This window comes from Pseudophryne corroboree, chromosome 2, assembly GCF_028390025.1.
Source record: "Pseudophryne corroboree isolate aPseCor3 chromosome 2, aPseCor3.hap2, whole genome shotgun sequence".
In the NCBI taxonomy this organism is placed as follows: domain Eukaryota; kingdom Metazoa; phylum Chordata; class Amphibia; order Anura; family Myobatrachidae; genus Pseudophryne; species Pseudophryne corroboree.
In genome coordinates, this window is record NC_086445.1 from 509602519 (window position 1) to 509629426 (window position 26908).

A 26908-nucleotide genomic window follows, 5' to 3' on the forward strand; every position below is an offset into this window, starting at 1 on the left:
AGGAGCGGAGGAGACGGGGGAGCAGCGGCTGCAGCAGTGGAGGCTCACGGCAGCATCCACCCGGCTCCATCAAGCGGGATGTCGCTTGCTGGAGCCGGGTGGACGCTGCCGCTGTGTCCCTGCTCTCCCCGCTGCTCCCCCGTCTCCTTCTCTCAGATCACATATCTCAGTCCGACTTTTTTTAAAGTCAGATTGAGATTGTCGGAAACGGGGCTAAAACCTGTTGGGTTTGGCCCAGTTTCCGACGAAGCACGCTGATCGGCGGCTGAAGCCGCCGATCAGCGTGCATTCCGACAGCATTCCGACAAGTCGGGTTTCCCGACTTGTCGGAAAAAATAGGGCCGTAATGAATAGGTCGGAACCCCTTCCGACCTAAAACTGTCGGAAGCTGCCGTCTTTCCGACAAGACGGCAGCTTCCGACAGTTATTGAATATACCCCATAACCCACATGTGCATTTTAAATTACAAATGACAATGATTTCAAGTAATATATTATTCCTCTGTGACACGTTAAAGAGGACCTGTCCTTTTTCACTTTTTTTTTTTTTCTCTAACGTCCTAGAGGATGCTGGGACTCCGTAAGGACCATGGGGATAGACTGGCTCCGCAGGAGACATGGGCACTTTAAGAAAGACTTTAGATCTGGGTGTGCACTGGCTCCTCCCTCTATGCCCCTACTCCAGACCTCAGTTTGGTACTGTGCCCAGTGGAGACTGGGTACATTTCAGGGAGCTCTCCTGAGTTTCCTGTAAAGAAAGTATTTTAGTTAGGTTTTTTTATGTTCAGGGAGCCTGCTGGCAACAGACTCCCTGCATCGAGGGACTGAGGAGAGAGAAACAGACCCACTTCTCTGAGTTTCAGGGCTCTGTTTCTTAGGCTACTGGACACCATTAGCTCCAGAGGGATCGGTACGTAGGTCTCACCATCGCCGTCCGTCCCAGAGCCGCGCCGCCGTCCTCCTCGCAGAGCCGGAAGATAGAAGCCGGGTAAGTATGAGAGGAAAAGACTTCAGAGGCGGCAGAAGACAGCTTGATCTTCATAGAGGTAACGCACAGCAGTGAAGCTGTGCGCCATTGCTCCCATTCACCTCACACACATCGGTCACTGTAAGGGTGCAGGGCGTAGGGGGGGCTCCCTGGGCAGCAATATAAACCTCTCCTGTGGCAAATGTACATATATACATGTACAGTTGGGCACTGTACATATATATATAAAGAGCCCCCGCCATGTTTTTAAGAATTTTGAGCGGGACAGAAGACCGCCGCCGAGGGGGCGGGGCTTCTCCCTCAGCACTCACCAGCGCCATTTTTCTCCACAGCACCGCTGAGAGGAAGCTCCCCGGACTCTCCCCTACTTGGTACCACGGTGAAAGAGGGTTTTAAAGTAGAGGGGGGGCACATAATTGGCGCATATACATACTTGAAAAGTGCTACTGGGTAAACATTCTGTGTTTTTTCCTGGGTCATATAGCGCTGGGGTGTGTGCTGGCATACTCTCTCTCTGTCTCTCCAAAGGGCCTGGTGGGGAACCTATCTTCAGAAAAGAGCTTCCCTGTGTGTGTGTGTGTGTGTGTGTGTGTGTGTGTGTGTGTGTGTGTGGTGTGACGGTACGTGTGTGTCGACATGTCTGAGGTTGAAGGCTCACCTAAGGAGGAGGGGGAGTGTATGAATGTAAGGTCTCCGTCGGCAGCGCCGACACCTGACTGGATGGATATGTGGAATGTTTTAAGTGCTAATGTTAATTTATTGCACAAAAGATTAGACAAAGCTGAAGCTAGGGTACAGTCAGGGAGTCAACCCATGTCTGTCCCAATGTCGCCGGGACCTTCGGGGTCTCAGAAGCGCCCACTATCCCAAATAGTAGACACAGATACCGACATGGATTCAGACTCCAGTGTCGACTACGATGATGCAAAATTACAGCCAAAAGTGGCTAAATGTATTCGATATATGATTATTGCAATAAAAGATGTTTTGCATATCACAGAGGAACCCCCTGTCCCTGACACGAGGGTACACATGTGTAAGGGAAAGAAACCTGAGGTCACCTTTCCCTCCTCACATGAGCTGAACGAATTATGCGAAAAAGCGTGGGAAACTCCAGACAAAAAACTGCAGATTCCCAAAAGGATTCTTATAGCGTATCCTTTCCCGCCAAAGGACAGAATTAAAAAAGATAGCGCTCCCATCCCAAGATACGGCTACCCTCAAGGATCCTGCTGCCCGCAAGCAGGAGGTTACCTTGAAGTCCATTTACACACATTCTGGTACGTTACTCAGACCGGCAATTGCGTCGGCCTGGGTTTGTAGTGCTGTAGCAGCTTGGACAGATTCCTTATGAGCGGATATTGAGACCCTTGATAAGGATACCATTTTAATGACCCTAGGGCATATAAAAGATGCTGTCTTATATATGAGGGATGCTCAAAGAGACATTAGTTAACTGGGTTCCAGAATAAACGCTATGTCTATTTCTGCTAGGCGAGTCTTATGGACCCGACAGTGGTCAGGTGATGCCGACTCAAAGAAGCATATGGAGTTTTTGCCTTACAAGGGTGAGGAATTGTTTGGAGAGGGCCTCTCGGACCTCGTCTCCACAGCTACGGCAGGTAAATCGAATTTTTTGCCTTATATTCCCTCACAATCTAAGAAAGCGCCTCATTATCAAATGCAGTCCTTTCGTTCAAATAAAAGCAAAAGAGTACGTGGATCGTCCTTTCTTGCCAGAGGTAAGGGCAGAGGGAAAAAGCTGCACAACACAGCTAGTTCCCAGGAACAGAAGTCCTCCCCGGCCTCTGCAAAATCCACCACATGACGCTGGGGCTCCCCTGAGGGAGTCCGCTCCAGTGGGGGCACGTCTTCGACTTTTTAGCCACATCTGGGTTCACTCACAGGTGGATCCCTGGGCAATAGAAATTGTTTCCCAGGGATACAAGCTGGAATTCGAAGAGGTGCCTCCTCGCCGGTTTTTCAAATCTGCGCTACCGACTTCTCCCCTGGAAAGGGAGATAGTGTTACATGCGATTCACAAATTGTGTCTTCAACAAGTGGTGGTCGAGGTTCCCCTGCTTCAAAGAGGGAAGGGGTACTACTCAACTCTGTTTGTAGACAAGAAACCGGACGGTTCAGACCCATTTTGAATTTAAAATCCCTGAACCTTTACTTAAAACGGTTCAAATTCAAAATGGAATCGCTCAGAGCGGTCATCGCCAGCCTAGAAGGGGGGGTATTTTATGGTATCTCTGGACCTAAAGGATGCATACCTGCATGTTCCCATATATCCTCCTCATCAGGCGTACCTGAGTTTGCGGTACAGGATTGTCATTACCAATTTCAGACGTTGCCGTTTGGGCTTTCCACGGCCCCGAGAATTTTCACCAAGGTAATGGCGGAAATGATGGTGCTCCTGCGCAAGCAGGGTGTCACAATTATCCCGTACTTGGACGATCTCCTCATAAAAGCGAGATCTCGGGAGAAGTTGCTGAACAGCGTATCACTTTCACTGAAGGTGTTACAGCGACACGGCTGGATTCTCAATATTCCAAAGTCGCAGCTGAATCCTACGACTCGTCTGCCCTTCTTGGGCATGATTCTGGACACAGGCCAGAAAAGGGTTTTTCTTCCGATAGAAAAAGAGCAGGAACTCATGACTCTAGTCAAGAACCTGTTGAAGCCAAAACAAGTGTCAGTACATCATTGCACTCAAGTCCTGGGAAAAATGGTGGCGACGTACGAAGCCATTCCCTTCGGCAGGTTCTATGCAAGGACTTTCCAATGGGACCTATTGGACAAATGGTCCGGGTCACATCTGCAAATGCATCAGCGGATCACCCTGTCCCCCAGGGCCAGGGTATCTATCCTGTGGTGGCTGCAGAGTGCTCACCTTCTAGAGGGCCGCAGGTTCGACATTCAGGATTGCCTCCGAGGTTGGGGAGCAGACACACAGGGAAGAAATTTCCAAGGACTTTGGTCAAGTCAAGAGACTTGTCTTCACATCAACATCCTGGAACTAAGGGCCATATACAACGCCCTACGCCAAGCGGAGACCTTTCTTCGCGACCGACCAGTTCTGATCCAGTCAGACAACGTCACCGCAGTAGCTCATGTAAACCGCCAGGGCGGCACAAGGAGCAGAGTGGCGATGGCGGAAGCCACCAGAATTCTTCGCTGGGCGGAGAATCATATAAGCGTACTGTCAGCAGTGGTCATTCCGGGAGTGGACAACTGGGAAGCAGACTTCCTCAGCAGACACGACCTGCATCCGGGAGAGTGGTGACTTCATCAGGAAGTCTTCGCACAGATTGCAAGTCGGTGGGGACTGCCCCAAATAGACATGATGGCGTCCCGTCTCAACAAAAAGCTACAAAGGTATTGCGCCAGGTCAAGAGATCCTCAGGCGGTAGCTGTGGACGCCCTAGTGACACCGTGGGTGTTCCAGTCGGTCTATGTATTTCCTCCTCTTCCTCTCACACCCAAGGTGTTGCGAATAATAAGAAAAAGAGGAGCGAGAACAATACTCATTGTTCCGGATTGGCCAAGAAGGACCTGGTATCCGGATCTGCAGGAAATGCTCACAGAAGATCCGTGGCCTCTTCCTCTAAGACAGGACCTGTTGCAACAGGGTCCCTGTCTGTTCCAAGACTTACCGCGGCTGCTTTTGACGGCATGGCGGTTGAACGCCGGATCCTAGCGGAAAAAGGTATTCCGGATGAGGTCATTCCTACGCTAATAAAGGCTAGGAAGGATGTGACATCTAAAGATTATCACCGAATATGGCGAAAATATGTTTCTTGGTGTGAGGCCAGGAATGCTCCTACGGAAGAATTCCATCTAGGCCGTTTTCTTCACTTCCTACAAACTGGAGTGAATTTGGGCCTAAAATTAGGCTCCATTAAAGTTCAGATTTCGGCCTTATCCATTTTCTTTCAAAAGGAATTGGCCTCTCTACCTGAAGTACAGACTTTTGTGAAGGGAGTACTGCATATTCAGCCTCCTTTTGTACCTCCGGTGGCGCCTTGGGACCTTAACGTGGTGTTAAGTTTCCTTAAGTCACATTGGTTTGAACCACTTAGAACAGTGGAGTTGAAATATCTTACTTGGAAGGTGGTCATGTTGTTAGCCTTGGCTTCGGCTAGGCGAGTTTCGGAATTAGCGGCTTTATCACATAAAAGCCCCTATCTGGTTTTCCATATGGATAGAGCGGAATTGCGGACCCGTCCTCAATTCCTACCTAAGGTGGTCTCATCCTTTCATATGAACCAACCTATTGTCGTGCCTGTGGCTACACGTGACTTGGAGGATTCCGAGTCCCTTGATGTTGTCAGGGATTTGAAAATTTACGTGGCCAGAACGGCTAGGATCAGAAAAACAGAAGCACTGTTTGTCCTGTATGCAGCCAACAAGGTCGGCGGCCCTGCTTCAAAGCAGACTATTGCTTGCTAAATCTGTAACATGATTCAGCAGGCGCATTCTACGGCAGGATTGCCGTTACCAAAATCGGTTAAGGCCCATTCCACTAGGAAGGTGGGCTCGTCTTGGGCGGCTGCCCGAGGGGCCTCGGCACTACAGCTGTGCCGAGCTGCTACTTGGTCGGGGTCAAACACCTTTGCAAAGTTCTATAAGTTTGATACCCTGGCTGAGGAGGACCTCCTGTTTGCTCAATCGGTGCTGCAGAGTCATCCGCATTCTCCCGCCCGTTTGGGAGCTTTGGTATAATCCCCATGGTCCTTACGGAGTCCCAGCATCCTCTAGGACGTCAGAGAAAATAAGATTTTAAACCTACCGGTAAATCTTTTTCTCGTAGTCCGTAGAGGATGCTGGGCGCCCGTCCCAAGTGCGGACTTCTTCTGCAATACTTGTATATAGGGTTAAGTTATGGTTGCATCAGGGTTTGACCTGATGCTCTGTTATTTGTCATACTGTTAACTGGTTGTTATCACATGTTATACGGTGTGATTGGTGTGGCTGGTATGAATCTTGCCCTTGGATTAACAAAAATCCTTTCCTCGTACTGTCCGTCTCCTCTGGGCACAGTTTCTCTAACTGAGGTCTGGAGGAGGGGCATAGAGGGAGGAGCCAGTGCACACCCAGATCTAAAGTCTTTCTTAAAGTGCCCATGTCTCCTGCGGAGCCCGTCTATCCCCATGGTCCTTACGGAGTCCCAGCATCCTCTACGGACTACGAGAAAAAGATTTACCGGTAGGTTTAAAATCTTATTTCTTTTTTTTGCAAATACATGTTTTTACAGATATCAAATTACCTATTTTTGGCATTGCACGTTTTTTTCTTTTTTACTTTCTGATTATATCTCCAGGGTTTTTAGTTACCATTGGGAATGACATAGCGCTGCTGCCTTATCTGCATTTCATAGTGTCCATGGGCAACATAAATCAAGCAGCTCTATCTAATTGCAAGTCCGTGTTGAAAAGCACAGAAAAAGCAGGACAGACGGCTGTATATCTGGAAAAGATCCTTTCCTTATAAATATTTTTCATAAACCATATAAGCTAGTCATCCTGTCAGTAAAAAAAATTGCCAAGCCGTAATGTCTTTTCATAGTATCTGTCATTTAATCCCACTATTCTTAAATAAATAGTCAAAAGTGTAAATTATTGTTGTTAACAAGAGTCTGAGCACCTTTTTGAATCATTTATCGGAGACGCAAACTGAGGATAGGACAAACATGCGAGCGTTAATCGGTGGATTCATGGGTGAATACGTATATGTCTGCAAGGAGACTGTACTCCTAGGGATATTCTACAGCGTTACCTTATTGCCGGCTAAAATCTCCATGGTGCGGGTAAAGGCTATTGCCACAAGGCTCTGTACTAGGACCACTATTGTTCAACATTTTCATTAACGACCTAACAGAAGGTCTAGAGATCATGCTGTCAATTTTTGCAGACGATACCAAATTGTGTAAGGTTATAAATACGGATGAGGATGCTGAGTCTCTTCAGAATGACTTGGGTAAATTAGAAGCATGGGCAGCCAAATGGAGAATGAGATTCAATACAGACAAGTGTAAGGTAATGCACTGTGGTAGCAAGAACAAAAAAAACACCTACATATTAAATGGGGTAAAATTAGGGGATTCTGTACTGGAAAAGGACTTGGGTGTTCTCATAGATAGCAAACTAAGCAGCAGTACCCAAAGTAGAATTGCAGCAAATAAGGCTAATAAGATATTAGCATGCATAAAACAGGGAATTGATGCAAGGGACGAGAGTGTTATACTCCCGTTATACAAATCACTAGTGAGGCCACATCTTGAATACTGTGTACAATTTTGGGCACCATACTACAAAAAGGATATCCTGGAGCTAGAAAAGGTTCAGAGGCGGGCGACCAAACTAATCAAGGGCATGGAGACGCTGGAATACGAGGAAAGGCTTGCAAGACTAGGCATGTTTACGGTGGAAAAGAGGAGACTAATAGGGGACATGATCAACATCTACAAATATGTAAGGGGACAATACACAGAGCTTGCGCTGGACCTGTTTTTTTGTAAGATCAGCACAGAGGACTCGTGGACACTAGTTTAGGTTAGAGGAGAGGAGATTCCGCACAATGCGGCTTAAAGGCGCTTTCACGGTAAGGACAATACGTGTTTGGAATTCCCTGCCTGAGGGAGTTGTAATGGCGGACTCAGACAACACCTTTAAGAATGGGTTAGATAAATTCCTAATGGATAAGGATATACAGGGTTATGGTAGTCGCGCACTATAGTTACTATAAAATGAGGGATAAAACGCAACGGCTGACATCGGCATCAGGCAAAATTTTAGACTAAAATAATCCTGCATAGGAGACCACAAATAGTTTGAACTCGTTGGACAAATTGTCTTTTTTTTCAACCTTAGATACTATGTTACTATTCAATTAAAACAGCCTTTTTCCTGAACCCAAAATCTAGGTACTGCGTGAAGCCCACTGATTAAGCGTAAACTGCAGAATCACTAGGTATTCCCCGTCCGTGAACCCCAGTTTTGCCTTTCTCCTGAAGTTTACGGTTCAGTCCACAATTGGGGATTCACGCGCGGGGTAATTCCCACTGATTGACTAGGTCCAGCATGGCAATTAGCGACTGATATCCCCATATGTGTAGGCTGCAGGAAGCACAGAGTAGGAGATAGAGGGAAAGAGGAGGGTTACAGCTGAGTTTTCAAAGATGCACACCTACCTACAACACTCCAGTGAGTATGCTTAGTTTTGGAAACAGAGTAAGGTGTTGACAGCAAACAGCAAGGCACAATCTGTGAATAGACATTAGTACAGTGTAGGTATGTGTGTCTCCTTTCAACCTGTGCTGGAAGATCTTGATGTCCGACACCTGCTATAACAGGAAATATATGCCTCTGATTTGTTAAAATCTTTATTTCAGTTGTTGTAATTGACATTTAAGACCCTTGTTAAATTATTGTTGCCAGAGAATGTCATTAAAATATCAAACAATGTTAACGAAGATACATCTTGTTTCTTTCCAGCTTTGTATTGTTTTTGGACAGTGGAAAGCATTTGCTGATATGGTACGACTGTTTCTCACTCAGCCCGTGAGTAATGTAAAAGATATACTACTTCTGATTCAGTAAAGTGATAATTTTAAATACTGGTAACAAATGAATTTTATATGACTGCTTATTTAATTCCATAATATGTAGGAATGAAAATATTACAAACTATGGGAAAAGATGATGTATAGTATGTTTTTAATGCTTTTCAATACCTGATATATCACAGAATATAAGTTGGTCAGGTCATTTGATGTACAAACATCAACAAGTGAAGTTGTAGCAATTCTTCATTGTGTATACAAGCTTGGATGTCTTGTATTAAATATTCACTTACCCAAATGTCTTCATTTGCCCACCCTTTGTTATAGATAGACTGACTGCAATGCTAGCATTAAGCCATGTGCAAATGTTGTCTTTGTCTAGGCATTGCTGCCCTTGTAAGCAGTTTAGTGTGGCAGGATATCTAGCATTCCCTCTATAATGATAAAAAATCTCATGCCGGAATGTGTGTTTGCCGTCTCATCAACACCATTTCCATGCTATAAACTAGACGTCAGGAGTCAGTTGGGTATAACATGTTTTACGTCTGGTATAAAGTTTGCATGTCCAATTCCCACAGTGGAATTGGGGGATATTCTAGGCAATAATGTCAAAATAAAAAATAACAAAAAAACTTAACCCTTCATTGCCTAGGTCGGAAACGTTATGTTAACTGGCAGATTTGTTTACAATATTTGGCGGTACAACAAAAAAAATTATCATTAAAGAAAATTAAGATTAGCTCATTAAAGTTAGGGTTAAATTCTGCAAGATCATGTCCACTTGTTTATAATTGTACCATAGAGTTTCCACAAGTTACATGAGGAATATTGACCTTCTTCACTCAAGTCGTGATTTGTTGTCTGTTTTGTTTGTAAAAGCAAATCTAAAAAAAAATCAATTTTCTGCAACCAAACATTTTGATGTCCTCTGTCAAATGGCCAATTTAGGAAATAAACGTATCCATATTTACATGTGTGTATTCTGATGTATGTTTACATTGCAAAATTTTGATTATTTTTTTTAATGCAATATATTAGGTGTGGCAGATGTATGTTTATTGAAAACAATTTAAATATCATTATTTGAGAAGATTTATAAGCCTTTGCCTCCTTGCTGAAATAGACTAGTCTCAAGCAGCATTATCATGGGCTGGTAACCTGATATCATATGGTGCTTGGGATTCAGTATGTAATACCGATGGCCAGGATGCCAGATGTCAGTATGCCGGCAGCGCGGGGGGGGGGGGGGGGCGTAAGTAAGCTCCTTGCGGGCTCTCCATGCTGCAGGCACAGTGGCTCGCTGCGCTTGCCAGAAGTTATATTCTCCCTCTATGGGTGTCGTAAACACCCATAGATGGAGAAAAGCCTGTGGCGCCAGCATTGTAGCGCTGTGCGGGATCCTGGTGTCGGCATTGTGATCGCTGGGATACCGTGCAGTGGTATCTTCACCGCTCCCACGATGCTTGGCCCCAAAATGATTAATGATCATACTGAATTTGAGTCAGATGAGGTCCAGTTTCAACTGTATGAACAGTCCCCTGTGGTCACCAGGAGTGATCTTTTCTAATATTCACCACCCATGCGTGGCCTAATGTGACCGTAAATATGTTGCAGTGTGTATGAAAGTTTTAGTCCTGGATTCATTTATGAAATTTGCTTAATTTTCTACAATCGGCTATTGTCTCCAGTTCTTTCAAAACTGTCATGGATTGTTTAAATAGCCCAGCAAACAGAACTTAAGTATATATTAATGCTAACACGTTGAAGAGACTTTGGGCTAAATTTAATGTCCGCAGTTTCAACTGCTGAATTTAAAGTTGCAGTTATATGCAATACAAAACATTACTTTTTTTTTTTTTAAATCAAAATAATGGACACTTTAAATGCAGTGGTTGAAAATGTAGCAGCTGTAAAAAGAATTACATAATACATTTAGCACTTTTGTTTCAGTGGTATTTGGCAAGCTGGTAACAACTGGTATTAAACTACCATTCAGTGTTCTTAGGACCATTGTATAGTCTAGAACATCTTTTTTTGACAGACATGAAATCTGTACTTTGTCTCACAGCTTCGTGGAACGGCTGCAACCAAAAGACAGTGTTCAGAAGCTGGCAACGTCTGTGCAATATGTCATGGTGAATTCACCAAGCCAGTAGTATTTATATGCCAGGTAAGGAAAGTCATCTGGGTCGGGAGGATTTATATTGCTTATTGAAGCTTTATAAAAGAATATACATCATCCCATTGTAGGTTACTTGTGTTTGTAGAAGGGGTTCGGTATGTGATTTAGGGCTCTATTTACTAAGCCTTGGATGGAGATAGTTGCTGGAGATAAAGTACCAGCAAATCGGCTCCTAACTGCTATGTCACATGCTGTGTTTAAAAAATGACAGTTTGGAGCCGATTTGGCTGGTGCTTTATCTCCATCCAAGGCTTAGTAAATAGACAGTGCAGCCTCTCAGAATAATGCATTCTGATCATACTAAAACATTCTGATCATACACATTATTTTTATTCCCTTTCTTGTCACATATAAAGAGACTCACTCACACTCTTAAAAGCAACATTCAATTATTGCAAAAAACAGGAAGAAATTTGAGGATGTGTTTTGTAGATCCTGGCATGGTGTAATTACTAGTTTTTGTTCCTGTAGTACATTATATAACAGTAACAACTTCAGTCTTAATATCATTAAAAAATAAATAAGAGCAGCCTATTGTATGTGCTTATTGATAACAATATGGGCATTAGAACCCATCCCCTCTATTTCCTAATGTGTTCTGTAGGGGTGGTCTTCAGTATGCCGAATGTCGGGATCCCGACGCACAGTATACCGGCGCCGGGATCCCGTCACCCGGCATACCGACAGCTATTCTCCCTCGTGGCTGCAGCGTGGCGAGCGCAGCGAGCCCGCAAGGAGCTCCTTTGCGCTCGCCACACTGTCGGTATGCCGGCGGTCGGGCTCCCAGCGCCGGTATGCTGGTCGCCGGGAGCCCGGCCGCCGGCATACCATACTACACCCGTTCTGTAGTATTGGGTGTTACTGCCTGGTGTTCAGATCCTAACTACTAAGGGGGCATATTCTTTGAAAAAGGATGCTCCCTCTTTCAAACACGAAAACAATGGAATCTGTAAGTGCCAGGAAATAGAGCACTTTTAATACTCTCTCCCCAGTGTTTACCCTGGAAGGGGCAGGGCTTAATGGCATCACATTCCTGGCATAATGAAGTCACCAAGCCCTGCTCCCTTCTAGGACCATGCAATATTTAGTATAAAGGTAGTTTAGTATGCCCAGCCACTCCCCCTCCATTACCACTTCTGCAGTGCTTAAGATGAGTGGCGGCAAAGGGTTTAACCGATTTTGAGACCACATATGCTCTGTGGGTGAGGGCACTGTCCTCCTGAGACGCACTCCTGTCATGAAAGAAAGGCAGCAACATGAGGTGGATACCATTAATATAATGACTGCATCAAAACCGGGAGGCGGTCGTTAGGTCGACAAGCATTAGGTCGACATACATTGGGTCGACCACTGAAGGTTGACGTGCACTAGGTCGACATGCAAAAAGGTCAACATGAGTTTTTCACAATTTTTTTTTTCTTTTTCATACTTAACGATCCACGTGGACTACAATTGGGAACGGTAACCTGTAACCCGAAGCAGTAGAAAAATAGGGATAGAAAAATAGAGACCACATTGAAGTCTGTTTACACAGCTGCAGGTATGTCTTAAAGACCGATCATAGCAGGGTTTCAGGATGACACATGCCATTCATAGATGGGCCACTCACATACAGGAGGGCCTCTCAGGATTCCCTGGTTACTACGGTGACTCTCGTAAAACACATCCAGGACACTGCTTGTGTGCTGTGTGACTCTCTTAAAGAGATTGGCAATATTAATGCTAGGACCACTGCTATGGCAGTGTCTGCACGCAGGGCCTTGTGGTTGCGTCAGTGGGTTGCGGACACAGAATCCAAGTGCTATGTGGAATCTCTTCACTTTTCAGGGGAATGGCTCTTTGGGAGTGAACTGGATATGTAGATCTCTAAGGTTACTGCGGGGAAATCCACGTTTCTCCCCTCTGGGGCCCCGCCAGCTAGAAGGACTTACCCAGGTCCGTCTACTCAGTCCTTTCGGTCCTCCAGGTTTCGATCTAGGGCCAGGGTGACTCCAATGCGGCTAGAGGCACCAGAGGTAAGCCTAGGAAACCAGCCATTGGTCGAGGTGGGAGCACACAGCTGGGACAGTTCCTGCCAGGATGCCTGGGTAAGAGATCTCATCTCTCACGGATTCAAGCTGGAGTTAGACGGTGCCCCTCCCTAGCAATTTTTCAAATCAAGCTTACCAGCTTCGGAGGATATGCGTGTTATGCTGCTGCTGGCCATTAAAAAGTTGGCTCAGTCACAAGTCATTGTTCCAGTGCCACTGCAACAACAAGGACAAGGTTACTACTCCAATCTGTTCATATTGCCCAAACCAGACAGGTCAGTAAGGCCCATTTTGAATCTGAAGTCCTTGAACCCTTACCTGAAGGTTTTCAAGTTCAAGATGGAATCTTTACGAGCAGTTATTGCAGGTTTGGAGGAATGGGAATTTCTGGTTTTCCTGGATATCAAGGATGCCTATCTTCATATCCCGATTTGGCCTCCTCATCAGGCTTATCTGAGGTTTGCCCTGCTGAACAATCACTGCCAGTTCCAGGCGTTACCCTTCGGCCTGTCTACGGCCCCGCGGGTGTTCACGAAGGTGATGGCAGAGATGATGTTCCAGCTCCGAGTCTAGGGCGTCAGAATTGTCTCTTAACTGGACGATCTCCTGATAAAGGCAGAATCCAGGGAGCTTCTATTGCTCCATATAAATCGCACTATCCAGCTTCTGTCACACCATGAGTGTTTCCTCAATTTACAGAAGTCCCACTCTCATGGGAATGCTACTGGATGGATGCTCCCAGAAGAAAAAGCGAGAACACTCCAGGAAATGGTCCACATGGTTCTTCGACCTGCTCGAATATCCATCTATCTTTGCATACGATTGTTGGGGAAGATGGTGGCCTCATACGAGGCAATCCAGTATGGAAGATTCCACACCAGAACATTTCAGTTGGATGTCCTGAGCCAAGTGGTCCGGCTCACATCTTCAGATGCACAGGATGATTCAGCTGTCGCCTCGGGCCAAGATTTCACTCCTGTGGTGGCTGCAGTCATCCAATCTACTGGAAGGCTGAAGCTTTGGGATTCAGGATTGATCCTACTCACAACGGATGAGAGTCTGAGAGGATGGGGTGCTGTCACCCAAGGGGCTCAGTTCCTGGGCAGGTGGTCTGCCCAAGAAGCCCTGCTTCCGATCAACATTCTGGAACTTTTGGCAATCTACAATGCTCTGATTCAGGCCTCTCCCCTACTCAGGGATCAGGCGATCCAGGTTCAGTTGGACAACACCACGGTGATGGCGTATATCAATCGACAAGGAGGGACAAAAAGCAGGGCCTGCATGCGAATGGTGTCAAAAATACTCCTCTGGGCAGAAAAAAATGCAAGAGCACTGTCCGCAATCTTCATTCCAGGAGTGTACAACTGGGAAGCTGACTTCCTGAGTCGTCACAATCTCCACCCAGGGGATTGGGGACTATACCTTCAGGTGTTCCAACAGCTCATTGTCTGGTAGGGTTACCCTCAAATCGACATGATGGCGTCTTGCCTCAACATGAAGCTTCGCTACTATTGCTCACGAACCAGGGACCCTCAGGCGAGCGCAGTGGATGCACTAACGTCGCCTTAGCCGTATCGGCTGGTCTGCCTGTTTCCTCCAATCCTGTTGATCCTCCGTGTACTAAAGAGGATCAGACACCAGGGGGTTCAAGCAATCCTCATTTCCCCGGTGAACTTGGTACACAGATATTCTGGGCACGTCCGTAGAAGACCCTTGGCCTCTGCCACTAAGAAGGGATCTTCTTCAGCAGGGACCATTCATCTACCCGGACTTACGGCGGCTTCGTTTGACTGCATGGAGGTTGAGCGGAAAATCCTAGCTCACAAGGGCCTTTCCTCCATTTCCTGCAGGCTGGTGTGCATAAGGGCTTACGTCTGGGTTCCATTAAGGGCCAGATTACAACCCTCTCAATTTTCTTCCAGGAGAAAATGGCAGTGTTGCAAGAAGTTCAGACCACCTTGCAAGGGGTGCTTCACATACAACCTCTGTTTGTGCCGACCCACGGCACCTTGGGATTTGAATGTGGTGTTGAATTTTCTACAGTCTTCCTGGTTTGAACCTCTGATGACGGTAGAAGACAAGTACCTCACGTGGAAGACTGTGATGTTATTGACCCTGGCTTCTGCTAGAGGTGTGTCTCAGAATTGGGTGCCTTTATCATGTAAAAGTCCGTATTTGATCTTTTTCTAGGACAGTGCGGAGCTCCGGACTCGGCGGCAGTTCCTGCCCAAGGTCGTCTCTGCATTCCATTTGAATCAACCTATTGTAATTCCGTCCAGCTCTGGCATTTCTGCTCCTTCGGAAGCATTAGACGCTGCATGTGACGGGATGTGAACAAGCTTAATGAGTGAAACGCGTTATCCAGTCCACAGCTGAACCGGAGCTGATGCCGCTGCTAGTGGGAGATTTGTGAGCCCACATGCCCGTGAATCGGGCTTCTCCCTTTTTCAAACCACAATTAATTTTTCTTTTCCCTAATTAGGCACCCCCACTCAGCTAACTCTCATTCCCGCATTGCGCTGCGGCTCCCTGCAATGTCCTTGGATATCAGGTAGCCGTATGCGCTCTAACAGGAACAGCAGAACGGCTTCTTTCTTCCTTCATCAGTGGAACACCCGGCTACTCTCTCATCTTCCATCCGCTGATTACCTAGGCGCAGGTAAAATCATGATGGAATGACAGCAGAAGTTGCAGGACAAACTCCCTGATTTCTGATTTCTTCTTTTTTCTCTCTCTCATGGTAGATGATCTCAATGTTAATTTTCCACTGATTGCCACATGTTATGATCGTATAATTTTATCACTATGATGTGCCCTAATCACCTTTAATTGTTATACCCATTTCATATGTGGCTTTTGGTGGATATGTACATTTGAAATAACGCTGTGTCTATTTGATCTTTGGATGCTTGATGATCTCCAGAGCATGGTTAATTAATTTTTCATTATCTGACACATGGTATCATGATCGAATAGTTTTTGTCACTATGATGTGCCTCAATCATCTTTAATTGGTATTTATACCCTTTTTGTAGGTGGTTTTTTCGGTGAATATGTGAAAACAACGTAGCTAATACACTGTGTCTATTTGATTTTTGGAAGCCTATCTTGTTTAAATGTTAACTTTGATTCATACAGGCTCTCATATTTAATCATAATTGAACATAGATTAGTTATAATCACCTTATCATTCAAGCTAAATGTGACTATGTATGTTGTAGATTTAAGTTTTTGATAGGGTGTTAATAACGCCACATTATGACGCTCTCTATTGAGAAACTTGTATCCCATAGATATGACTGAACAATGGTATTAGCGGTCACAATTAAAAAGGCACATTGTATCTTCTCAATTAGAAAGAATATACTGATTACGGCCTAAATAACCCCGACAGTTGAACTGTGGACACCTGGGTGTATCTGTTGTAAGCTATATCCATTTATTGCACTCTACAAACGTAAAAATAACTTACCTATTGGCCTTTTTACCACAAGCTCTGTGACAAATCATTTTTTGCAGCATGTGTGTGATATTTGCATGAGCTTGCAATTTGTGGAAATTTGGGGTAATTTACCTTTTACAGTATTCTCAGACAAAAACCTATTGACTAACATGGTATTCTAATACATTAATGTTCATGCTATACCAACATACATTGATCACTTCATGAGATTGAGAATAATATCCGTTACCTATACTGAATATAATTATAGCCGGATAGAGCTACCTGTCACAAGGAAGGAAGGAATTCTATAACGGTGTAATATACATTCTGCTACCATTATTTCCTGCCTTTATGATAATTTTTGTTTTATAACAAGAGTGCCGTTTTTCAGGGACAATTCACCTCGATACCAATACAGGTTTTAACGAGGACAGGATTGTGGTCATCAATTGTGGGCTTTCATAACCCATAAAATACCCACTTTAGGAATAATTTTATATTAAATTGAATAGCAGGGTATGACTTCTTGCTGCAAAAACTTTTTTGTATATACAATCTCTGATATTTAGACATATTTAATAAAAGTTACATTTTAATAATATCAGTACTCTTCATATACAGGTGTATTATTAGTAAGAGTGCCCCCAAAAAAGAGTCTTCTTTTCTTTCTATAACAATGGTGTAGTATGGTATGCCAGCGGCCAGCACACCGACCGCCGGCATACCGACAGCTGGGCGAGCGCAAAAGAGCCCCGCTACGCACGCCACACTATTTATTCTCCTTCCAGTGGGGGCGTGGACCCCCAAGAGGGAGAATAGTTGTTGGTATGCCGGGTGTCGGGATTCCGGTGCCAGTATACTGAGCGCCGGGATCCCAACAGCCGGCATACTGTATACCACCCGCTGTGAGAGCTTTAAAGATCTATGTCAAGAGAACGGCTCGATTCAGAAAGACTGATTCCTTGTTCATGCTGTATGATGCGCAGAAAAAGGGTTGCCCTGCTTCCAAGCAGTCCATTGCTCGTTGGCATTGGCTCACTATCCAACAAGCCTATTTGTCGGCAGCCTTGCCTGTTCCACAATCTCTGAAGGCCCACTCTACAAGATCAGTGGGGTCTTCCTGGGCGGCTGCCCGTGGAGTCTCGGCCCTGCAACTGTGCCGAGCTGCTACCTGGTCAGGGAAGAACACTTTTTTGTGAAGTTCTACGTGTTTGATACCCTGGCCAAAGTGAATACCCAGTTTGGGCAGGCAGTACTGCAGCAGTCTCCGCACATTCCCGCCTATTCTGGAAGCTTTCGGACATCCCCATCGTACTAATCTGTCCCCAATATCCATTAGGGATGCTAGAGAAAATAGGATTTTAATACCTACCGGTAAATCCTTTTCTCGTAGTCCATAAGGAATATTGGGCGCCCACCTCTGTGTGGTGACTTTTCTGCAGGTTGTCTATTGGTGGTTTCCTGTTGAGCTGTTGCTGTTTGGTTGCCAGCTGTTGCTGTTCTTGTTCGTGTTGTTGGTGTGCTGGTGTATAAATCTCACCACTGTTTTTTGTTGCTAATGATCCTTCTCTCGAGTATATCCTTTCTCCATCGGGCACTGATTTACCTATAACTGCTTGTGGGAGGGGGCATAGAGGGAAGGAGCCAGCACACCCATTTGAAGAAATTTAAAGTGCACTGGCTCCTTTGGACCTCGTCTATACCCATCGTACTAATGTGTCCCTAATATCCTTATGGACTACGATAAAAGGATTTACCAGTAGGTATTAAAATCCTATTTTTCAATCATTTTCTATAAAACAAATCACCATACTATTGACAACAAGTTGTTCTATTTTCTGCTGCCACATCTCACTATTACATGTTGTTGTACTTCTATTTAATGTGAGGTATTGGCAACTTTAAACATGATATTCTTACTTTGTAACTTGGTGCAAATATCACAAATGCTTAATTAACTGACAAGCAATAGATAGTGACTGCTTTCACTAGTACAATGTTCTGTACTCCCCTCATTGCTAATAACAGTTTGGTTAACAGGTTCCTACAGATTCTAGTCATGTGATTTACATCTATCAGTATTTCCAGGCTTTCTATTAAACTAGTATTGGCAATGTCCTTTCAGCACATATTCTGTGAGGAATGCATCTCCATCTGGCTGAATACAGAGAAGACCTGTCCTCTGTGCCGAACAGTGATTTCCAGCCCTATCCGCAAGTGGAAAGATGGAGCCACATCTCTACAAGTTCGCCTTTTCTAGTCTTACCTGTCTGTCTGTATGCATATACTGCTGAACACCTTTCCATCTTTGCTGTTGGATTTGGGTTTTCTTTTTAATTCATAAATTTGCTTTATATTAAAAAAAAAAAAAAATTCTGACAAATTAGATTTTAGTGGATTGCTTATGAAGGTCTCTCCTATAGCCATTAATAAGTTGGGTTTTTCTTTTTGATTTTTTTTTTTTTCTTTTCCTTTCTGTTCTCCGTATGCAATAGTTGTTTATACCGAATGTCTGAAGTAATTTTATTTTCTATGCAAATTAAGGTTATTTACCAACTAGCAGCAAAGTTCATGCTTTCACTGGTGCTCTTTTAAAGCTAGCAATAAAACCTATTGCTCCAGTTATCCTAGCAAGGCATTGTGTATGGTTGATGCCTGTTTTATTTACTTGCGTTCACTGCATGTAAATTCTTTTCGGTCATTGCAGTGTCTCTCCTTTGTTAGGGAGAGAGACATACTCTGTGTCACCACGGGCATGTGACATGCAGTGTGGCTGGTGCTTTCCCAGCATCAGTGGCTAACCAGCCTTCTCATCTCACTTTAAATAGATCCGATGAATTCAAGAAGACAACCTTTTTAAAACCTTTAAACCTTGCTGTTCTCTGTACTGACATGTTTACAATGCAAAATGAAATCACACTTAAAAATGTTTTTATATACATAAATCAATTATGAATTTTTGTAAAGTTTGTATTATTGTATACAAAGCGCAATGTTCTCTTGTTAAATTGACCGTAGGAAAAAAATAGGAAGACTTTCTCCAAAAAGGACAGTAAATACATTTATATAAAACATAGGCAATTTCATTCATGCCCGCATCTGTTTGAGAGGCTGCTTCCTCCTATTGAAATGGTAATAGGCACACACATATAATATGATGCTGACTGGTCCTTACCTACCAATCTTCCAATCTATTGATAATGCTATGCAGTTTATTGACAAAAATCTAAAACATAAGTAAGCCAATACCATTGATTAAATCAGTTCACACATACAGTATATCAACAAATAATGCAGGTTTTTAGTGTAAACTTACCCTGACACTAAGGGGAAGACTAATAAAAACAAGTCTATACTACAGATCTCAAAGTATATGTATTTTGATCCCACTCGGCTAAAACACTATAGTTTCAGGTCGGTTAGGTATGAGTGGGATTAAGTGCCATTGCAACGGTGTGGAAATAATGCCGGTTGCACCTTATGCTGTGTCATCTAATCATGGAGACTCAGGATTTGTACACAACCTTGTGGGGCTGAGAAAAAAAAATCAGCAAGAACACGGCTACAGTGAGTGCTGTATATGCGTGCACTTACTTGAGGAGTGAGCATAATTGGATTGTATCAATCTCTATATATCTTATGTCTGTGCTTGCCAATGGCGTGCACTGTCGGTAAAGTATGTGCATCGGCATAAAAGAAAATTCTACCAAAGTAGTAATTTTTCCAGATAGGATAGACCATAGTCGCGTAAGAGCAATCCTCAATGAAGCTCATGAAGGCACACTGATTAAATTGGGGAGTTGGTATCGGGAGACCGGCGTGTGGGACCCCGGAGGTCACCATATCAATCCCGGCCGCTAGAAGGCCAGAAGGGGTGAGCGCAACGGGGCCCCTAGCGGGCTCGCTGCGCTCATCATGCAGCAGGCTCGGTGGATCGCTGCGCTTGCCACAGGTTCTATTCCCACTCTATGGGTGTTGTGGGAATGGTCGCTGTTAGTCGGCATGCCGATTGTCGGGCTGGCCAGAGAACGGGATTCCGACGTCTGTATATTGACTGGCGGGATCGATCCTGACCGCAGGTCACATGACTACATCCCGATAAATCACTGGTATAGCTGCTGAATTCAGAGTGTCCTTATTCTGTCCCACTTACTAGTTCAGGGTCCAGCGCCAGACTCCAAAAAGGCAAAACTGATTGATCCAAGGCCAAAGAGTCAGCGGAGGGAAAATGTCTCAACACATCCCAGCAACGTAGACACACAATGCTGTATCGGTGCACAAGTCAGTAGTCAACGTTCTCTCAAAGAGTGACTATTATAAGAGTAAATAGTAGTAATGGCAGTGTGACATTAGTTCATTCATACATCCAATAAATAATAACCACTTTTCTTACTCATTCCCTGTGCTGGAGATTTCTTCAGAGGTAAAACACAAGTCCAAGTAACTGGGAATCACATTCCTGGTAATAGCTACACATTATTTTGTAAACTTATTGTGAATCTGTGTGAGCTCATTTATTCTGTGCTATTGTTTTAATTATGTTTTGATTGCAATATGACTTGTGTTGATATTAACCATAGAAGCATCCACAGGATCTGTTCATTGATATTTAGGAGGCTGAATAATAATCTGCTCTATATCATGTCTATTGTGTGTCTATTATTAAATGGACAGCCTGGGACACTAATGTATTCGAGTTTCTAGTACTCCCCTCCAACACTTTTTAGGCGTTGGGTACTATAACCTGAGAGAAGCTGACCATTAACATTGTGTTCGTGTTTTATTACTAATGTACATTTCTGTGGTACCACCTCTATAAAAACCAAAGCACAGCCATGCTGATTTTTCTTTCTATTCTCTAAAGTTTGGAACTCTTTGTCTTTTGTTTGTCCTGAGTTGTCACATTCATGCTACTCTCTGGCAGCATTTTAGGAGATGGTTCTACGTAAAACTGCAGAATGTCTATTTTGGATGGAACGAATCCTTGCTTTACTAGCTGGCATCCAGCCAACACAGAATGTGTGCTTTCTCTTTACTATCTATGCTCAATCTAGTTTCTATTTAGACTACGAATGATGATGAAGAAATTGCTTTATGCAAGTTGGGCAGGATATTTTATAGTCATTCTCGTTGCCCATTTTGCGCGAGAAGATATTCTGTCTGAATGAACTAAACTTGTGGAAATTTACAAAAACAATTTGTCTTTTTCAATGCATGTATGGGGATGTACAAATTATTTATAAGAAGCAGTTTAATAAAATATATTTTTCCCTTTCAATAGTGTGGTGTTTGAATAAAAACGTATAGATGTTTTTAGAACTGAACAGTGATGTGTAAATCTGTACATACCTGGTTGGACAATCCAGACACACTACGCGCTCTTTACTTTTCGCTTTTTCACACCTGAAAATGTGCCGCCCCTGTGAGAACCTGGGCTGTTGGCAGATATGATGCTGGCCAACCTGCGGACACATTGCATAAAGAACAACTTTCATGGCCCTTAAAAATGTATTTTATATTGTACACTATGTATGTATATGTGTCATTTGAAGTAAAGTCTTAGGTGATTGTGCACACATTTAGTACAGATATAGAAATATACACCAGCGAGTGTAAGTGGATGGATAAAGGCTGTGCATGAGGACTCCTCATTCACACATTGATCATTGAAGGCCACTTACATTCGGAGTGACACCTTTCTTTGCATGACATAAAAAGCTGATGTTGTGCAGGGTTTTTCCCCCACTATTTTAATAATTTTAATTAATTGTAAAACATATTTTCTCCTTTTAATAAGTGGAAACACTGAGTTGGAAGAGGGTATTTCCCTGTGGTCATTGCTGTTATTTAAATCCTGACAAGTCATGTACTCTTTCAGATCATATTGGATTTAATACTGCAAATGTGACTCCCATGCACTCCCAACATGTAAGTATTTCCGCATGTGAGGTCACTAGATCAGGAAAACCAGAAACGCATAACCCTACAATGAAGGCCCATAATCCAAACATGAAGCTGTCCTGTTATAGTCCAGTTAACACTGACCAATCCGCCTTATGCTGCCTGAAGATCTCGCCATTCATAGATACACTATGTTGAGTTTGGTTTTGTTATAGCTTTCAAAACCCTAATTAAAATATACAGGACAAAATAAAGACTTGGATTACTTATTCATGCCCGTAATTAGACTGAGTGTTTTAACATACTGAGCATCAGGCAAGCAGAGAACTAGAATTCATGGTCAGTGGGATGTAGTCAAAATGTCTATTTGCAATGTCAACATTCTGCAAGGACCGGCAGCATTAGGTGAGGCTGCAAGAGGGCAAAGTCAGAGTTTGGCTACAGGAGGTGGAGGTTAGTGTTAGTGATACTCACCTCTGGATCTTTCAGAAGTCTTTGTCAGCTGACTGCGGGACCAGGTTACTCGCCACTAGGGATGTTTTAGCAACGTTTTAACCATGACAGTATAACCAGTGTTGATGTGGTCAATGTCGACTTTATGTATGTTTACAAAATATACTACACCCTTGTTAATATAGTTTTAAGATAACATTGCACTTCACTAGACTAGCGTGTCTGGTACAGCACTGAATGGCCAAAGCCTTGATTCCCACAATGTTTTTTTTTGTGGTTTTTTTAAAGTGTCCGTTCGCTGTTTAGCAACATTACATTTTAATCTTTCCTCTCTGGTGGAGTTTTTGATGGAAAATGGCTTGGGGAATGGATAATGGTATACCAAAAAGCTTTTCTGGGTTGTACTATGGGCAAACACATGGTCAATAAATCATTAGGAATATCTGTTGCTGTGACTGGGGTTGGAGGCAGATGTGGAATTTAAATGGAAGGACCTAACCTGACTCAACTTTGACCCCAATGCATTATTGTGAAAAATATCATTGTAATGTATTTGCAGATAGGATCCATGCGCATTTACTATGTTGTGCCCACATTAACATACACTATATGGACAAAAGTATTTGGCCACATCTGTTAATTATTTAATTCAGGTGTTTTAATAAGACCTGTCGCCACAGATATATAAAATCAAGAACCTAGCGATACAGTCTCTATTTGCAAACATTTGTGATACAAAATGGGTCAGTCTGAAGAGCTCAGTGACTTCAATGCACTGGTACTGTGATAGGATGCTATCTTTGCAATAAAATGGTTTTGTGAAAATTCATCCCTGTTGGATACTCCACGGTCAACTGTAAGTGATAGTATTAGAAAATGCAAGCATTTGGAAACGGCAACTCAGTCACGAAGCGGAAGACCACATAAAATCACAGAGTGGGGTCAACGACTGCTAAGGTACATGGTGCAAAAAAGTCGCCAACGCTCTGATTCCATAGCTGTAGAGTTCCGAACTTCCATTAAAATCTGTGCAGCGGGAGATTAATGGAATGGGTTTTCATGCCCGAAAGTCTCACATCACCAAGTCCCATGCCAAGCGTCGGATGAAGTGGTGTGAAGCATACAGACGCTGGACTGTGGATCAGTGAAAGCATGTTCTGTGGAGTGATGAATCATGCTTCTCTGTTGGGCAGTCAGATGGGCGAGTCTGGGTTTGGCAGATGGAGGGAGAATGTTACTTGCCTGACTGCATAATGCCAACTGTGAAGTTTGGTGGAGGAGGGATAATGGGATGAGACTGTTCTTTAGGGTTTGGACTAAGCCCATTATCTCCACTGAAGGGCATGCTTCAGCATACCAATACATGTTCAACAATGCGTTCCAACTTTGTGACAACAGTTTGGGGAGGGCCCTTTTCTGTTCCAAAAATGGAACTACCAGCAAGTTGAAATCGGGCGCAAACTGGGACTGTGTTTCTGATAAAGGTTAGTCAGACCTAGAAAATGTGAAAACAAACAAAGAGTTCAGCGCTGAGCTAAAAAACATGGATTGTCAATAAATGTAACAGTTTTATTCTCAAATGTTTAAAATACATGAATTCTAAAAACAAAAGACTGCTGATAGTCAGCATGGATGATCTTAAAGGTTCTGCCTGTTCCTATGATTGTCCCGGACCTATGTCACTTTGCACATAAACACTGGCACTTGATGGGACTGACGGCGTAATACCGGGAAAGGTTTGCTGATACTCTGGCACCGTTGGAGGAAACCTAGTCCCATAAGCAAAGGAAGTTCAAATTGCACGGTCCTCGCCAGAATTAGTGTCCCTTAGGTCTAGTCCAATCCCTTATAGTAAATCCAGTGATAGTTGAAAGGTCCAGTGGTGGTTCAAGCAAAAGTTGGATCCATCCAATACAGTTTGGGTGACCGGGAAGCACAACTGATGCGTTTCGCAGTCTAATCCTGCTGCTTTTTCATAGGTGACTTGTAAAATGAACTGACAGTATATTTATACCTAAGTTAATTAGTCAATCCGTGTTACATGGGTTAGGCAATCCAGCTTAAATAATAAACAAAATAACTTTATTATATCAGTATCATGCTAATGTATAACCTCAAAGGCAAATGGGATAGATATAGTGTGTTTTTGAACAATAGAAATACTTAATGAGGTTTATTAGATGTAGAAAGTCTGCGCTTCTGGAGGTGGAACCCAAACAGGGTCACGTGATTTCTGGTCTGTGACCCGCAACTTGTGTTTCTACAACTTTGAAATGACTCCTGCTGAGACTACCCCACCCGCTGGCAATGGAACGCAAGCATGAGTCACGTGACTCCCGTCCATGACCCGCAGCTAGCGTTCAAGCGTGGCAACTGATTCGAACTGGGAAGCTGGAAGGTGGCCAGTCACATGATCACAAATAGTGCGGTCACGTGTCGGCTGGGTCTTCTGGTATTTGGAACTCAAAAGCTGTCACATGATGGTAATCTCATGTCGGTTTTGTCTTCCGGGATGTGGACCACAAATGCGGTCACATGATTAATCACATAGTTAAACTTTTAACCCAATAGTTATTTAATATAAGACTAATTGGCATTCATAGTAAACAATAACAAGAAAGAAAGTTTTGTCCGTCTTCTAACTATAATTTCTTGTATTCTGTTAACAAAACAATGTTCATACAAATATATCAAAACACCTAAACTCAATAAAGGTGTTTTTCTATATATTCTTAGGAGACTAGCAATAATGATAGATATAATAGATACTGAGCCTGTAGGAATCTATTAAATATATGAGCATCTAAAAATTCTTCATTACAGCCTTTCACCACTGGATTGCAACATATAACTAACGTGGATGAAATCTTATCTCCTCATACATATAATTTGTTTACAAAAGACGATGACACGAATCAAATTACACTGTTTAATTCTACTGACTTGTTAAGACCTGTGGGGAAGAGATATACGTTATGGTAAGAACTTACTGTTGATAACGGTATTTCTCCTATGCCCACAGGTTTCCACAGGATAACAGTGGGATATGATGGAGCGACAGCGGATTGGCACCAAACGATCACAAGCTTTCAGGCTTCGCAGGATGCAACGGGCTCAGTCAAATCAGTTGTATTCCAAAGCATTTAGGCAGGAGCAGTATGTAGAATCCTATTCGTGAGAGAAGAACACACATGCACACCCTTCCATGCAAGAGGGAAGAGGTTAGTGAGTATAAAGATTCTCAAATCAGGTGCGTCAGGGTGGAAACCTGTGGACATAGGAGAAATGCTGTTATCAACGGTAAGTTCTTACCATAACGTATATTTCTCCGGCTTGGTCCACAGGTTATTCACAGAATAACAATGGGATTTCCCAAAGCAATTTTTAGTGGTGGGGGATGCTCCTGATTAGACAGGAGAACCTTACGCCCGAATTCAGCGTCATGAGAGGCAAAAGTATCCAAGGCATAATGTCTAATGAATGTGTTAATGGAAGACCATGTGGCTGCCTTACATATCTGTTCTGTTGAAGCACCATGTTGTGCTGCCCATGAAGGACCTACCTTACGTGTAGAGTGAGCAGAGACATTAGCTGGAACAGGGAGATCAGCTCGAGAATATGCTTTTGAAATCGTCATTCGAAGCCATCTTGCTAGCGTCTGTCTAGTAGCAGGCCATCCCCTCTTGTGAAATCCGTAGAGGGTGAAAAGAGAATCTGTCTTTCTGATGGCACTGGTATGATCCACGTAGATTCTTAATGCACGGACTACGTCCAGTGACGCTTCTCCCGCAGAAAGTACCGATTCCTACAAAGCCGGGACTACAATTTCTTCGTTAAGGTGGAATTTAGATACCACCTTAGGAAGATACCCAGACCTAGTTCTGAGAACTGCTTTATCTGGATAAAAAAATCAGAAAAGGAGACTTACATGACAGCGCTCCTAAATCTGACACTCTTCTAGCTGATGTCATAGTCAGTAGAAAGAGTACTTTAGCTGTCAACCATTTAAGATCCACTTTATTAAGTGGTTCAAGCGGAGCACCCTGAAGGGCTTTGAGGACCAGACTTAAATCCCAAGGTACTGCAGAAGGAACAAAGGGTGGTTGAATGCGCAGCATTCCCTGGAAAAAAGTACGCACATCCTGTAAAGTGGCAATTTTCTTTTGGAACCATACAGTCCATGCTGATACTTGAACTCTCAAGGAAGCCACCTTCAAACCCTTATCCATTCCTGCCTGAAGGAAATCTAAGATTCTGGATACTCTGAAAGATTTTGGATCCATACTTCTTTCACTGCACCAATGAATATAAGATTGCCATATCCAGTGATAACTGCGAGCTGA

At 43.6% G+C, this 26908-nt stretch overlaps 1 protein-coding gene across 1 annotated transcript in view; it reads left to right on the forward strand.

Annotated features, from left to right (window-relative positions):
* The window catches only part of RNFT1 (ring finger protein, transmembrane 1), an 82065-nt gene extending 60576 nt beyond the window's left edge, over nt 1-21489 (forward strand). Inside the window, exons 7-9 of the mRNA XM_063954036.1 lie at nt 8487-8552; nt 10623-10724; nt 18337-21489. Of these exons, the coding sequence (XP_063810106.1) occupies nt 8487-8552; nt 10623-10724; nt 18337-18471 (303 nt within the window). The 3' untranslated portion in view covers nt 18472-21489. The remainder of the gene's footprint in view (nt 1-8486; nt 8553-10622; nt 10725-18336) is intronic.
* Nucleotides 21490-26908: the final 5419 nt, after the last annotated feature.